At 32.8% G+C, this 15848-nt stretch overlaps 1 protein-coding gene across 1 annotated transcript in view; it reads left to right on the plus strand.

Annotated features, from left to right (window-relative positions):
* Window positions 1-3749: 3749 nt before the first annotated feature.
* Window positions 3750-15848, plus strand: part of LOC130900694 (mucin-2) — an 85306-nt gene continuing 73207 nt past the window's right edge. Inside the window, exon 1 of the mRNA XM_057811472.1 lies at window positions 3750-3858. Coding sequence (XP_057667455.1) covers window positions 3846-3858 — 13 coding nt within the window. The 5' untranslated portion in view covers window positions 3750-3845. The remainder of the gene's footprint in view (window positions 3859-15848) is intronic.

Below are 15848 nucleotides of genomic sequence, written 5' to 3' on the forward strand. Positions count from 1 at the left end.
GTGGTTAATATTTTTATCTGTGAATAACTTTTATCGATGATAACCCCGAGAGAGAATAAATTGTAGAATTTCTGTGCAAACTCCTTTTATGAGACCAAACGATTCTGCCTTTTTATTTATTGCAATAAAGCCTTTTTAATCCATCCTTTATCTAGAAATACTGGGAGTTTGTGCAACTGCCAATTTAATAATGTCAAATAACCCCGTATTAACTCAATCGGAAACTAAATCCACTTCGATATCTACGGTTAAAAAAATATAAAAAGAAACTTTGGTTCAACGTCTGGGACCCACGCTCCCTATCATTACACAACTCTTCTCTTTTATTTTTCACATAGCTGTCTGCTTATTACGGTCCGAAATTCGTAAAAAGAAAATAAGAGTGCTTCGTACCTCAAGTTACAAGTGGAAAATGTAAGGATTGTATTCAAAAATTTTTGAATAGAATGTACATAAAAACCATTATTTAGAGGAGAAGCGAATATACTTTTTACTTTTGTCAAATGAACGTGCAGAAGTCATTACTGCCGCTAGTACTTGATGCTGATCAAAAGCTCGCTCGCAATCAAATTCATCCGAACATGCTTTTAAGAAAGTGTGATCTCGAAGGTATTCAGATTATTTAAAAACAAGGTTAAGTGGTCAATATAACTTTGATAATTTTTTTTTCATTACAACAATGCACCTTATTATTCGACCGCCATTATTGCAGTAAAATTATGCCTTTGTCTAAATTTAAGAAAATGACTGAATGGCAAATTATTTCAAACAAATGAATTGCTGATGGTGCTTATTTTTGAAAAGATTGGACAAACTGGAAACTTTCCATTCTGGCGTATAAACTCATATTGTCAATCAATATCAAATACGACAATAATTGTCATTAAGTAGCAAAATTTTTCAGTAATCGAAAGCTGTAGTTGTAGTTGATTGTTAAAATTTGTTTTGGCCTTATTCGTATAACTTCCCTTCTAAGAAATAATGAAAAATCACTAAATATGAAACCAATGAAACAGCAATGTTATAAGAACCATACATAAAAGCATAGTTAAGAAGGAACATTATAAAAATCAAATGACCAGCTAGTATAACCAAAAAATTTATTTTTATATACATATTAGTAGCTAACTAGAGAAACTTTATTTAGATTTTTTTATTGGAAAAATATTTAGGTATAAACGAACACAACTAAATTGTATAAACACTGATATTATTGAGAGTAGTTGTTTATATCTGACGCAAGGTTAGATAACTTGAAAAAAAGTTATAAAAAAGTCACTACAAGCACACAGTCTTCCACTCTTTGCGAGAACGGTTGGAACGCCTGATATAAGTAGTGGGAGGCTCTGAAGCGGCTCATGCAACTGGAACCTCTGGTGTTGAAGTCTGATTCAGGCCGGAACTTGATGGTCTCTCCCATTGAATACGGTTAGAATCTGGATCATGAATAGGTTGAAAGTCATGTATGGGGGAGAATGAGCAGTCGAGGTAGTTTGCAAATTATCTCCCTCTGGTTCGGGGGCAAAGTTTCCTTGGAATTCCGAAGCTGATCAATGTGACGCTTTATCTTCACTTGTTGTTCGTCGAGATGAACGATGTAGTGAAGTCTTCCGACCTTCTTGAGAATGGTGCCAAGCTTCCACGCCACGCTTCAGCGGCGGCTATGGAGATCATGAACGACATTTAGCTTGTGATTGATTAGATGACACTATTTTCATCACAGATAATGAGTATGAATAACAAAAATCAAGTATATCAATTATTCGTTAGATTCAGTTCACAAACTTTCAAAGGCCTGTGATTTGGTAAGGGTCATGGCGAATGAAAGATAGATCGGAGATCTAGGTCGTTTAAACTTGAACGGCAAATCGATTGGGATTCTTGAGAAAAATGAGAAATTCACCAACGAATTTTCATTTGAGTATCGTCGCATCGTATCGTTGTATCAATCACATTGTTCATCAATTCACTTACAACCAAAAGCGTTGCGTTGCACAGATTTGGTTGGTTAATGTTTTGAATCACGACTACTAAGGATACAACCTTTATCTCAAATTCTGCGCTGGTAATCCAGGCCAGGATATCCCGCAATTTTTCCGAACATCACCTATTAGCCCATTGCGAACGCAATAATCAATGCTGCAATCGAATCGAAAATTATCTAGTTTTTGATATTTGAGGTTAGCTTGACGATTTCGCATTGTCAACTGAGCCGTTTTCTCTTTGGTCTTGTGATTGAGAAGCACAATGTTTCGAATCCTAGTTGCACTATGGCTTTGTCGGGAAAGAATCGATCGTTTTGGTGGTGGGATCATTAATGATAACTTCTAAATGTTAAATTTCCAATCATACTCAACCATAGATAACATTACGTTTAGTTCAGCTGTCAGTTGCGTTTTATTATACAATTTTTAACAAATCAACAAGTTCGCAAAATGGTTCCCTAGGCCAGCTACTAAGGAATTTTAAAAATTCGACGAATTCGTGCAGCGCCTTTCATCTACTTTCTATAAATTGTGGAAGCGCCTTCAATGAACTATTTATTATAGCGGGTGGTTTATTTACAGTATTTATTTTAAATAATTTCTAGGAAAGTCTATTCATTTCTTGTATTTCTTCTTGTTCTAGAAATTTGTAGAATTTTATTTAGGTATACAAATGATTTGTGTGAACGCAGTAATTTAGTTTTAAATAAGTAATCGTAGTGAAAAGAACGAATTAGTGAAAATAATCGCAGAAATTATTTAAGTAAATTATTATAAGTTAAGTATATTATATAGTTTGTGAATAAATTAGTAAAGTAAGAGTGTTTATTAATTCACCCCACGAATACAAACAGTGTAAATAAATACAAAAACATTACAGGGGAAACAATGAATTAATTTCTTATAGATACTAGTGATTAAACAACAAAAGCATCTGCTGTCTGGTTACAATAATTGATTACAAAATAAGAAAGATATTTGTCTAAATTGATAAATTTACCACAACAGATTGGTTGGCTTATTAACTAAGCCCGTCTCTGTTGAGCGATTTTTTTATTGACAAAAATACCAATGTGATGTTGGGCGTGTTACAAAATAAAGTAATCTCTTGACTACATCATCAAGGACTTCTCTTTTTTTACACATTTTGTATCGAGAGTCACTTGAAATTATTTCCAAAAATGCGTTACAATATATTTGAATATCTTGAAATGGAACTGACAGCTCCGCACGTAATATGATGTTAATTGTATAATATTTCTGTTTCTTTATTGAGACGATTTTATGAAGTAGTAAATTTCGAAAAAACAACTCCGAGAACACAGAAAGTGAACGAAAAAATCGTAACAAGATTTTGAATTCTTGATATGAATCTTAAAATGAAGTAAATGATTTTTGAAAAAAACTCTGTAATTTGGTCGAACTATAGGGAAAATTCTGCAACAAAACTCACTAAATAAGCTAATTTTTCAGTTTCACATTAAAAATTAACTAAACCTAAATATTTCGCCAAAATAACCTCATACATTAACTTCAGCTATTCACTATAGCTATAGTTATACAACTATAGCTTAATTTTCAGAATCGAGCTAAAAGCCGGTTGTCTCAACAATCCGGAAACACGTGCTTCTCTCAAAACAAACCCCCTCGATACTTAAAGATATTTCTAACGTAATTTCCAAAGGCCCTTTGAGGAGGCGGCGCGCGTCGCCCTTCGGCGAGTCACTCGTCGTCGGCGTCGATTGTGTCCCCGGCGTCGGGGCGCTGACTCTGTTGCTATCTCGTGGACCGATCTCGTGTGTTCTAACCGACGAAGCCGGGTGGTAAAAGTGATTAAAGGAAAGTTAGTTTTGCAAGAGAATGGGGAAATCAGGTAAAGTACTTTGATTTTTTTGAATATAAATGTATTTTTTTATGTTGCTATTATAGAATGTTACTGTCTTGACTGAGCGTTGATGTCTTTTTTCTTGAAAATGTCTTCGAAATTTTGGCGAATTCGCTTCTAAATAATTTGATAATTAATGAAAAAAAACTAAGTGAAATTACTATTAGCTCACTATATAGAAAGGAATTATTCACTAATATTCAATTTGTATGAAATACAAGGTGTTCTAAATTTATGATTAAATACTGAAATAGTGGAAAAAAGTTGTTTATTGTTTGATTTATAGCTTTCAATAACAGCTCAACAATAATTCATTATGCTTATATTTTTTTAAGGTACTAATTCTGATACTTTAAAAACTGTATCACCTACGATTCGTCCACTCCATTTTGTTTGTAATTATTAAATTTTTTCACTTACCTTTTCCAAACTAACATTAATTCAACGTTTCTGGTACATGTGCTCAATTCTTGCAGACATCTTCTCTTATATTTGTATACTTGTGATTAAAATGTGCTGAAGTAATATTACAGACTTTGTGATGGAGGTTTTTCTATTGAACTTGAAACTAAACTACAATTCCAGTCTGATAAATGAGTTTGCTATAAAAGACAAAAAGAAAAATTGGAATTGGATTAATCAATTGCAATAGAGTGAACATATAAGATCCGTTGTCTTTAACATAATTTTAATAAATTTCAAATGCTTCTTATGTAAATAATACATTAGGAATAAATGCGTGTGTATATTGGACTACCAGGTATGTATCGACTCAAAGGGAAACCCAGCGTTTAATAATACCGCTCCCATTAGAAAGTTCAGAATATGGGATGGCTGCATTCCAGAGATCTTTGTCTTCTATTTCATACGCTTCCATAGATAGTGCTCTGGAGTTCCGCGCTGTCTCACATTTTGAGAGAATGTGGATAGAGGTTTTGTCCTCAGTGCAAAAGAATCTGCACACTGCATTATCTGCTAAGTCTAGAGCTTTCAGGTGTCCATTGAGGCGACAGCACCCCGTCAAGACTATTGTTAGTATTTAGTTTAGTTTTTTCTTTCTTAGTTTCTAAAGATTGTCCCAATAATTGGTTTTACCTTTATCTACCTTCTTTTCCAATACTTCCTCTATTGTTCTGTAGCTGATACCACAGAAGAGGTGAGGTGCCCCTTTTCCTTTCACTCGTATATTCATCACGGTATATTTCGAATTTCATTGCAGAGTTACACCATTTTTCTTGGGTGGATCGTTTAATTTGTCCAGGCAAAACTAGTTTGAATTTCATGATATCAGAGGATAATGATCTCCTGTTTGCGATGGTTTCTATCTAGATTAAACTGGACACATCTTTCAAATGCATATACTGCCGCTTGAAAAATGCTTAATGTGTTTCCGTTCTCTATGTTGCTTTAAAGTCATCGGTATATCATTTGATTATAATTCTGTTCATTCTTTGTATAGAATTTTCCAAGGGCAGTTTTTTTTTGTTAATTTCGTCTCTGAACATTGTGAGTGACGTTTTTTCTCCACGCGTTCCATCAAATCACTTCTAGTGCGGCTATTGGGCATAATCTCCCGGCTGCAGATATGCAATTTTTGTCCTCATTTTTGTATATTTCATTATTTTTTAATGTAACTTTTACTAATTTTTGCTACATTTCCGTTCTTCTGAATTTTCATACCTATTACTTAATAATATATAAATAAAATAATAAATAAAAAGCAAGCAAGGATATTAATCTGGAACTTCCGCTGTAATGCTCCAGAAATATATGTCTAGGTAGCTGATTCTACAGTCTTGCATTTCTCCAAATAAAAATATCCCGATATTTTGACCTTCTGGACGTCTGCAGGAGAGCTCGGTATTCGTGAGCCAAATCTTCTACGTGGGATTATTTTGGATAGATACATCGGTAGAGCCTCTGCCGGTAAAACAAACTCTCTTTTATGCTTCAAGCTGTCCAAGTTTCTGGTCAACTCTGGATCGCATATAAATTGAATTTCTTTCTTCTGTATTGAGTCGAGCATCCTTGTGGTATGCTTCCGAGCAATACTCCAAAGATGGACGAAACTGGGCCTTATAGAGGATAAGAAGCTATTGCGCACTACGTAGCTTTTTAGAACTTTGTGGAATGACAATGCTGTTTGTGAAAACAGCACCCTGGGTTTTTGCTGTATTAAATTCTATCAGATTGCTTCAGCCTCACTCATAATATTTTCAAGATCAGTATCGATGGTGGTGATCTATGTTCGCCTAGGGTTTTAGGTGTTAGCCATCTTTATTAGAAAGACTGATTTGATTGAAACCATCGTGCTATCGTTGGCGAAGCAGTTTTGTCGAGTACAGCACCTTTGATCTTAAACCTTTCTGGTGTATGACCATCGATAGCAACCTATGAGAATTCAATTTTTGAGAAAGCTACTAGTAGATAAGTAAGGACGACAAACCGTACAAGATTAATTTATTTAGAAGGTTGGAATGCCGAAACTAGTGAAAAATCTGTCAAGATTTGCTGGTTAAGAACTTTCTCCATGACCTTAGAAATAGCTGGGACTGAAGCAATCGTAATTATTGTTAGGAACTGATTTTTGGTGTGAGTTGAATCCGAGCAAGTTTGCAATCTGCATTGAAAGTTTACTTAGCGAACTTGTTAGCTTGGCTGCGCATTTCAACAATACGATTGATGGTATTCCATGGGGGCAAATGACTTCGTTGAATTACAAGCCTTTGAGAAATGAACCAACTCCAGACATGCTGGGTGGTAGTTATCCTAGCGAATCAAGAGTGGAATGTGAAGTAAGCATGCGATATATATATCCTGGATATTTTTTTTATTGAAAAAACTGATATTTTCTTTCCAAAAGTCACTAATTTTCGATTTGATTTCTTAATTATTTACTTTGTTAAGTGGAATATAGTAAAATAAAATGTGAAACCACGTTTTTTTAATAGAGACATCTTAATTTTAACGTTCTGTTAGTTTATTTATATTTCGTATCATCATAATCACGAAAAAATAATTAAATTAAACAAACTAATCGCTTTTTCAAGGTAATTCAGAATTATCCAGTTAATACAACAGTCAGTCAAACTACCTTATTGTTTACCAATCGAATATGTGCAAAAAAACTAGGTATATATAATATTTAATGTGTAAGGTTGTCTAAAAAGAAGTATTTACTCGATACCGCCTTAGGGAAGGACGTCTTAGTTAGCTATTAGGTGAAATTCTATACATTTATATATAAACTATGACTTAATTATATATTTTAGTTTGGGGATGACGTAAAGTATTGAAGAAAAAATGATAATCAACAAATATAGAATGTGAGATAATGAAATATACGATAATAGAATTGGTTGATATATCATATACAATGAAATAATTGTTTGTACGTAAATTAATATTTTTATTTAATTCCACCTTATTGATAATAATTTCATTTCTAACGAACTTCTTTTCCTGGGAATGAAATCATTATTAAGTCTAGTTAATATTGGGAATACCTAACTGAATCATCTTAAACACAATATCTGAAACGGGTATCTCAATCAAATTAATTCCTAGTAAATTCAAAAGAAACAGTAAATAATTATTTATAAGAAATTATTATATTAACAAAAATACCGCGGCTTGGAAGTCGTAGGGAAAAAGTATAATTTTCTTGTGGAAAAAAATACAGAGTTGGGTAATTTTATACTTTCGCGGTCCCCTCTAGTCCCCCAGTTGGCTCTAGAAATTCGAAAAATCATACGATTTGGATGATTTTTTTTAAATCTTCGTTTTTGCGGTGGATTTACGAAAAAAATTATGGGAATAAAAAAAATGAATATTTATTTTGGTTGTTAAATGACACAAAAATGCTGATTTATCATGTATTTCCGATTAAAAATAATTAAAACTTCTCTTAAAATTGACCTTTTCTTACATTTAATCGTTTGTACCTTTTTTATTAATTAATCATTAAAGTTATATGAACAAAAACATTCTTTAAATCACATATTGTGATCAAATGTACAATATTAAAAAGTAACTTATTTGAAATTTTCACCATTAAAAAAATGGTAATTAAAGTCATAAAATCATACAAAATCTTCAAGTGAGATATTTTTTCATATAAAAAACGAATATTTTTTAAAAAATTCATCGAAATCCGATGATTTTTCGATTTTCGAACCGTTTAAAATAATATTTAAAATCAAAGAACCATATGTAATCTTTGAGTGTGATAGGATTGAATAAACAAACATTTTTCAATTTTTTTTCCAAAATTTTCATTTTTTTTTGTCTAGATTACTAAAAAAATATTTAAACTGTGTTTGGTGCTTTATAAAATAGTTACGAAGGATTATATGCGAAGGCGTTTACATTTAAAGTCATAATACTATATAAAATTTCCAGGTAAGATATTTCCCATATTTTTTTCATGAATCCGCATTAAAAACGAAGATTTAAAAAAAATTCATCAAAATCGGATGATTTTTCGATTTTCTAGATGCAAAAAACGATGAGACCGCGAAAGTATAAAATTACCCAGACTTGTTATAAATTATCCATGAAACGGACATAGAAGTTTCAAGACATGTGTCTAAAGAAGCCGAAACTTGCGTGTATTTTTTAGCGTACCATCTAATCAGGTAATTATCAGAAATTTCCCTTGAGCAAACCTTTTGATACAGTTAGCATTTTATAATAAACATTAATTCACTTTTGTAAGTTTAAGTATATTGCAACAATTATACAGAACGTGATTTTATCCCAAACAGATCAAATATTGATGTAATAGACATGCTCAAGCAGGCGATAGACAATACCAAGAAATAAAAATCTGCATAAAGCTTTAAAATCTATGAAAATCACAACCAAATAAACAAAACTAACCTGGGACTTCCAATATCAACAGAAAACGAACGATATGTCTATAGTAGTAAAGAATAAAAATATAATGGAAGTAATCAATTAAAGAAAGTGAAAATGGGAAGACATAAAGGAATCCAAGTACCTACGAGCACTAATAATACAGAACAAAGTATATGAAGCAAAAGAAATAAGAAAGAAAAAAGTTGAGAGCAAAGAAATAAAAAACGAAAACTTGAAATATATTAAACAATAATATACTACGACTTATAATGCGGAAATTATGACAAAGACAGAGACCGAAATGTTTAAGAGAACGGAAAGAAAAAGTTAGCGTTCTATTAAGTGAGCGAAAAAAGAAAAAAGCGTTCACAAAATAAGAGCAAAGCAAATGAAGAGGTAAAAGACGTGCTAGAAATAGAAAATAATACAAAAATAAGAGTTTGGAGTGCCAATGATTTGACAGAAACTATGTTGATAATGTATTTTTGCATTACAAACATTTTGGGATCCTCTAAATCATCAGACTTGTACCTCATCAAGCTTCCATCATACCTGTTCATAAGCCCTGAAAATTTACATGTTTCACATCAGAAACATTCACGTGTTCGGAGCTCTATTATTGAGACGAATAGAGCAATTCATCAATTCCTTGGAAGCAGTCCAAAAGATAAGTAGCTTCATATATTTAACCCAAAACTAACGCGAATATATTTCGAAAAGTAAGTTTAAAATCATCTCGTTAACTTTATGATTCAGGATATAAGATTTAGACGATAAAGTGCAACAAGGGAAAAAAGCTACACAAATTCTGGAGTCATTACAGTGGTCAGAAATTATTATTGTAAACACAAAAATGATAATTTACAAAGTTTTGATAGAACCTATTTGGAGGTATGGATGTGAGTGCTGGCAACTCACAGATAGGCAGTGTGTGGAAATGGACTACTTACTAAGATCGTGCAGGATATTCAGAACAGAGCATATACTACATGAAGAGGTAGAGTAAACTCAGACTAAGCAACTACTCTGGTACGGACATGTGATGAAGATGAAGCAAAACACTTGACCCAAGTATCAACAGCAGAATAGAAGGAGACGAGGAAGACCCTCAACGACCCGGAAGGAAGGAATTTGACAAAATATAAAAGTGAATAGGTAGAAGAGTGTAGCGTACAAAATGCGAGAATCTATAAGACCCCGCTGTACGTGTATATATACTTTATGATTTATTGTATTGCTTTACTTTCGGAATGAACAAATCCAATTTTCAGCTAACATATAATTAATTATTATCTTGTTTTTCTATATAAATGACCAATTCGTTGATGTGAATCTATCCATTCGATACAGCTTCTTCTTCAGCTGTTCCTTTCAATATCATTAAGGTAGAATATCTAGGGTCTTCTACATACAGTTTGGCAAATACAGGTGTCGAGAAACGTACGAGAACTCGGAGTGAAACTGAGAAAGTATTCGGATAAGTACTAAATTCTGTACCCCAAAATAAAATATATATTTTATCTCGATATCCAGTAAAAACGATGAAAGTAGTGCTCTTCACAATAGTGTAGTGTAAATATATCTGCTTGAGGGACCGTACTAATCCCTACTACCATCATCAACCGAACTTCCGAAAAACGCCAATGAAATTTTACAGGTGACGTCGATATTTTTGCGACATCGTAAGATCGAAAATCGCGGTCATTTCGTGCGCAGGTAAGTAAGAGCAGAAATATCCGCCATTTTGCTAGTTCATTGAATTATTGGTAAATAAAACATTGCAAGCTTAAAACATTTTTTGTGGTTTGGTTTTTTGAGTTAAAATTAAAAGGAATACTTTCACAAAGGTAAGTAGTTATTAAATAATCCAATGTTTCCTCAATTGCTGATTAATTTTTTATTTTTAGGCTCTCATATTATTCTCAAGCAACGTCATCCCCGACACAGACCCTCCCAAAAATTGGAAACTTTTTAAAATAGCAACAATTATGCCAAAAGAGGTTCAAGCAAAAGTTTGGGTTATTAATAATAATCTTGTGCTAGTCAGGTGCAGCAAGCACAACCAATTTTCTAAATAGTATGAAGATGTTACCGTTTTTGGCCACTTCAGATGTTTCGGAAAAATCAAGGGCAGATCGTTCGACCATAAAGGTTCAGAGGCAGAAGACACATGGTTCGAACGATTGCACACTAACGTCCTCAAAGAATAATCATCACATATTGTTTCATTACAAGGATTTTCATTTGAACAGACGATAAAAAAGGCCTCAATCTTGGAAACAGAAGTTTCGTCAGAATCAGTGAGCGACGTTTTCAACTATGCCCATGAAGGTTGTATGGTCAGTTTACACCGAGCATAAGAAGATGAAGGCCAAATTGGTTGGGGATGGTTGCGTCGTTGAAATAGACGAATGTAAAATCGGACGAAGAAAATTCAATATATGGCGCATGGTTGAGGGTCATTGGATATTAGTAATGATCGACCGTGGCGGCGACTACCGATTGGAAATATGTCCTGATAACTCTAGAACTGCCGAAACATTGATGGAGCTGATAAAGAAGCATTTCAAAGTCGGGAGAATCATTTATACTGACTGCTGGAAAGGATATTTGGCGCTATAAAGTGAAGGCTACCAGCACTTTACAGTCAAACATCAAGAGCACTTGTTGACCCTGAAACAGGAGCCTACACTCAAAATATTGAATCCAGCTGGAAGCATATGAGAAGAAGAACATCGAGGTGGGGAATCAGAAGTAACTTGAACCTGCAACTTTGTGAATTTCTCTGTAGATGGCGAGTCCGTCGAAAAAATGTGGATCTATTCGATGCGATCATTGTAGATATAAAATTTTTATATCCTGAAAAGAATGATCGACCTCCAATGAAAGAGGATGAGGAAAGTGACTAAATGTTTGTGGATTAAAATTGCTTTTCATTTATTTCTATTGTTTTTATTATCTTTCGGGATCGGGAAATACGTCGATGCTCTCGATTCGGTCAGGTTATGTTAGGTTAGGTTAGGTTAGGTTAAATCCGGTGCGTTTACTATCATATTTATATTTTTGTTTCCTTTATCGTGGCACAAATAGACATTTTTTGGCCGAATTTTCAATTCATGTTTTTGCCAAAATGTACATTCAATATGGTCTGGTCGCCATATTGTCATCTCTTTGTCTTGTTTTCCAACGTCTTCTGATTTTCTCGTTATGGATCCTATTTTTTAGCAAAATTCCTAAAAGGACTTTTTTCAACAATTTAAAGAACTTATCCATAGTATAAGGGTGAACACGAACACAAGAATAAATAGATGATATTATCCATTTATTGATCCATATACTTTATAAACAATGATTAAAACTGCTTTAAATTTCCAACGAACAATAACAATTTTTAATCAATGAGTATATATTCCATGTAATTGAACATGTGTATACTAATTAATTATTACTAAAAATCAAAACGTCGATAATAAATTACATTGTTAGTCTACCATTACCGAGGTATTGTATTCAGATGATTACACCTGGTATTAAGTATGCGTAAGCATGAATAATTTTGAATTAATCATCGAAATGTTGAACGACATACCAGAATTACAAAATACTAATAACCGCCAAATTTTAATGATAAATAAACATTTTAACTGATCGCGTTGTTGCCGGATTTTACAAATTAAAATAAAAACTTCCTCACGATCTTTTATATTTCGCTAGTACCGCAGTTATTTAATTTGTGTTTAATTGTTATTGGAAGTACTGTGCATATTTCATATTTAAGAGTGATTTATACATTTACTGTTACATATTGGACAACCCTGGTATAAATTACCCATAGTTTGTATTGAACGATAATCTAGAATCACAAAATACCGTTGCTAAAAAAATTTTTGGTCTTGCTAACTACATTCGAGGTCTGGATATTAAATAACGAGACTAGTTACGAAAAATAATTTTTTTATAAAAATTATTCTACATTCGAATACTTCCCTTTCCCCGCCACACACCTTTCCATACGTTTCCATTGTTCGAAGTAGTGCTGGAAGTCTTCTTTGGTGAGTGCCTTTAGAAGATCTTCCGTTTTTTGTTTTACCGCTTCCATCGACTCAAATCGGGTCCCTTTCAAAGCAGATCTTTTTCTAACCTTTCAAGGAAATCTGAGCAGGCCCGTTGATGTAAGAGCTTTTGATCAAGAGTCAAATTTTTTGGCACCAACTTTGCACAGATTTTATCGGCGTTTAAAGCCTCTGCAATCATCCGGATGCTCATTCGACGATATGCACGCACAATTTGGTTGATTTTGGTCACTGTTTCCGAAGTTAAAACAGTCACAGGGTGACCGAGGCGCTGGGCATCTTCAGTGCTTTCTAGGCCTTTACTAAAGCGTTTATACTGCTCAAAAACACGTGCACGAGATAGAGAATTATCCCCATAGATTTCTATTTGAGATTTGAGATTTGAGATTTAAGATTTGAGATTTGAGATTTCTTCTGTATTTTGTTACACACGGTTTTCGGCACGAGGAAACACATATTTAATAGCCAGACCTCGTATATGCTATTTTAAAAAATATGATTAGATTATTATTTTTGAGCTCTTTTGTAGGTATAAAATATTGAGTACTGAAAAACTTCATTTGAATGATTTTTCTCTGTCTTTTATTACAACGAAAATGAAGTTTGTCTTAAAATAATCAAACTTAAATCTTCAATATCATTCATACGGTGAGGTTTATGGAGAAAACGTAAGACACATTTTTTGTAGAACATTGAATATCCTATAAAATTCTTCAGAATCATTTTTCTGTACAATCAATTGATGACGAGTTATAAATGTTTTTCCATTGGACCGTAAAAAAGTGAAAAAGTGCGATCCGTTGCATATTTCTTCTAAAATTAATGGCTCATATTTGGTGGTACCAAGAAAGTAATTTTTTCGAGTCAATTATTTAAAAATAATAATAAACTGCTTGCATAGTTTCCAAAAATTTATTATTAGGGTTGTATGCTATGAGTTTTAGTCAATTTACGAATGTAATAATCGATTTATAACAAAAAATTCTCCATAATACCGCAGTACTATATTTAATATCTTCTACACTACAAAGTGATTAACTATTCAATTTTAATGGTTTCCAAGTGAACTATCAAGTTTCCATAGTGACGAAATCAACAAAATTAGCTCAAAACAGAATAAAAAACTTTCGATGTGTCGTATTAAAAGAAAGGCAATAAAATGTTATTGATATAGATATAAGAAAATATTTTAGTGTTTAGTTGGGAAAATTTAATGATAAAATTAGTGATAAACGTGATTTTATTAGTGGCAAAATATGTGTTATGGTTTTATTCAAAAGAATAAGGTAAAAAAAACATTTTTAATCTCAATGTCAGCATTAATCCTTTGTTTTCCAAATAATTTGGTGATCTATTTATAATTTTTTCATTTTAATATACAGTACGATGCAAATAAAAGCAATAAATTCGTTATTTTGTAAACCGGAAAATATAAGGAAAAGTCCTGAAACCCGTTGATTTTTATTTTTAAAGAGGCTATTAGAAAGGATACCTTTTCATTTTTAACGTCATCTTATTGAGCATGTTTAACATCATAGCGAAAATTTCTAAGAATCTATCATATATGAGAGAAAGAAGCCTGGAAAATGGTAATAATGGTACCAAAATACGAGCAAACGAAAAGAGATTAATGCAGAAACTATAGAAGTATTTTACTAGATGAAATTAACAAAATAATGGCTAAGACCATAGTAAGAAAGTTGAAACAAAATAGAGAAAACAGATCTGGAATATCAACCAATTTCTCTTATGCATCTATTCTTTCGATATTATGTCTAGAACTCTTGCTTCATCGTTGAGAACGAGGAATTGCTTGGTCGTCTTCTTCTCGGTATTCGTTGATGTTTTCTCCAGTCCAGGTCCTCATCGTAATGTTAAATTAGCGTGAGCTAGAATTCCATGATGCTCTCCATCGTTTCAACCTTTCCTTTTTAATATGTATTTCATCCCATATATTGACGACAACTTTTCTCAATATTGCTGGTGTTTCCTTGTTCCATTCTTCGCTTCTCTGTTGTTGTAAAATTGATTATATTTCCTCTTTGTTTTTCTTTTAGGCTCCTTCTTTCTAGTAAGTCCTCCTAGCTGTTATGTTATTATTTATACAAGTGAAAATTCTACTTTTGCGGAAAATTGCACAAAAAATATAATAATATTGGGAATAAATTCTTTGTCTTTTTATACAATTTTAATAATTTCAAGTGTATCTCATTATCTATATTTAAATAAATTTCTGAATAATTTTACATTATTTATATTTATTGTTGATTATGACTACTCGAAAATACCCCAAAATATTAGATTTAGAAGAGTATTGACGAAAATAGCTGTTATAATTGTGTATATAGGGAAAACTAGTAGATCTGTTAATATACGATTTAATGAGCATCTAGCTCATTCAAATAATCAAAATTTAGATAAATCTAATACTACACAATAATAATTTGGATTGACGATGATAACTTGGTTACCTAAACGCGTATCAGATAATATAATTATGTAATTGGGAATGTTTTACACCGGGGTGTAGTAAAATGGTGTCTGGTCAAGTCAACAAAGGCAATGGCAAACTGTGGCTACTTTGAGATATGGCAGCACTTATGGGAATATGTCAAATCTGAGATTGTGAGCATAAAGTTTGACATTTTTAATGGTGGACGTGCATCTTGGTAAAAAACATGATTTTCAACGTAATTTAAACCAACAGCAGTGTGCCGATCAATTCGCTTTGACATGTTGTGATGAAGCGCCATCGCAAGTCACCGCTAGTTTCCACTGCTTTGACATTTGACTGTTTTAGTTTGCGATATATATCTCATAATTTGACAATCGCTCAAAGCAAGCTTGTGTCAATTGGTGCAAAGAAATGATGGAAATATTCAATCGCGGTGCTTCTAAAGACGTCTATAAGATCATGACAGGCGACGAATTATTGATCGATGCATATGATTCCCAAATTGAACATGGATCTTCCAAGATGAGACAAATCCAACAAAAGTTGTTTGCGCACGATGCACTTGGAATAACTGGACACGTCACCACCGT

The sequence above is a fragment of the Diorhabda carinulata genome, chromosome X (genome assembly GCF_026250575.1).
Source record: "Diorhabda carinulata isolate Delta chromosome X, icDioCari1.1, whole genome shotgun sequence".
NCBI classification, from domain to species: domain Eukaryota; kingdom Metazoa; phylum Arthropoda; class Insecta; order Coleoptera; family Chrysomelidae; genus Diorhabda; species Diorhabda carinulata.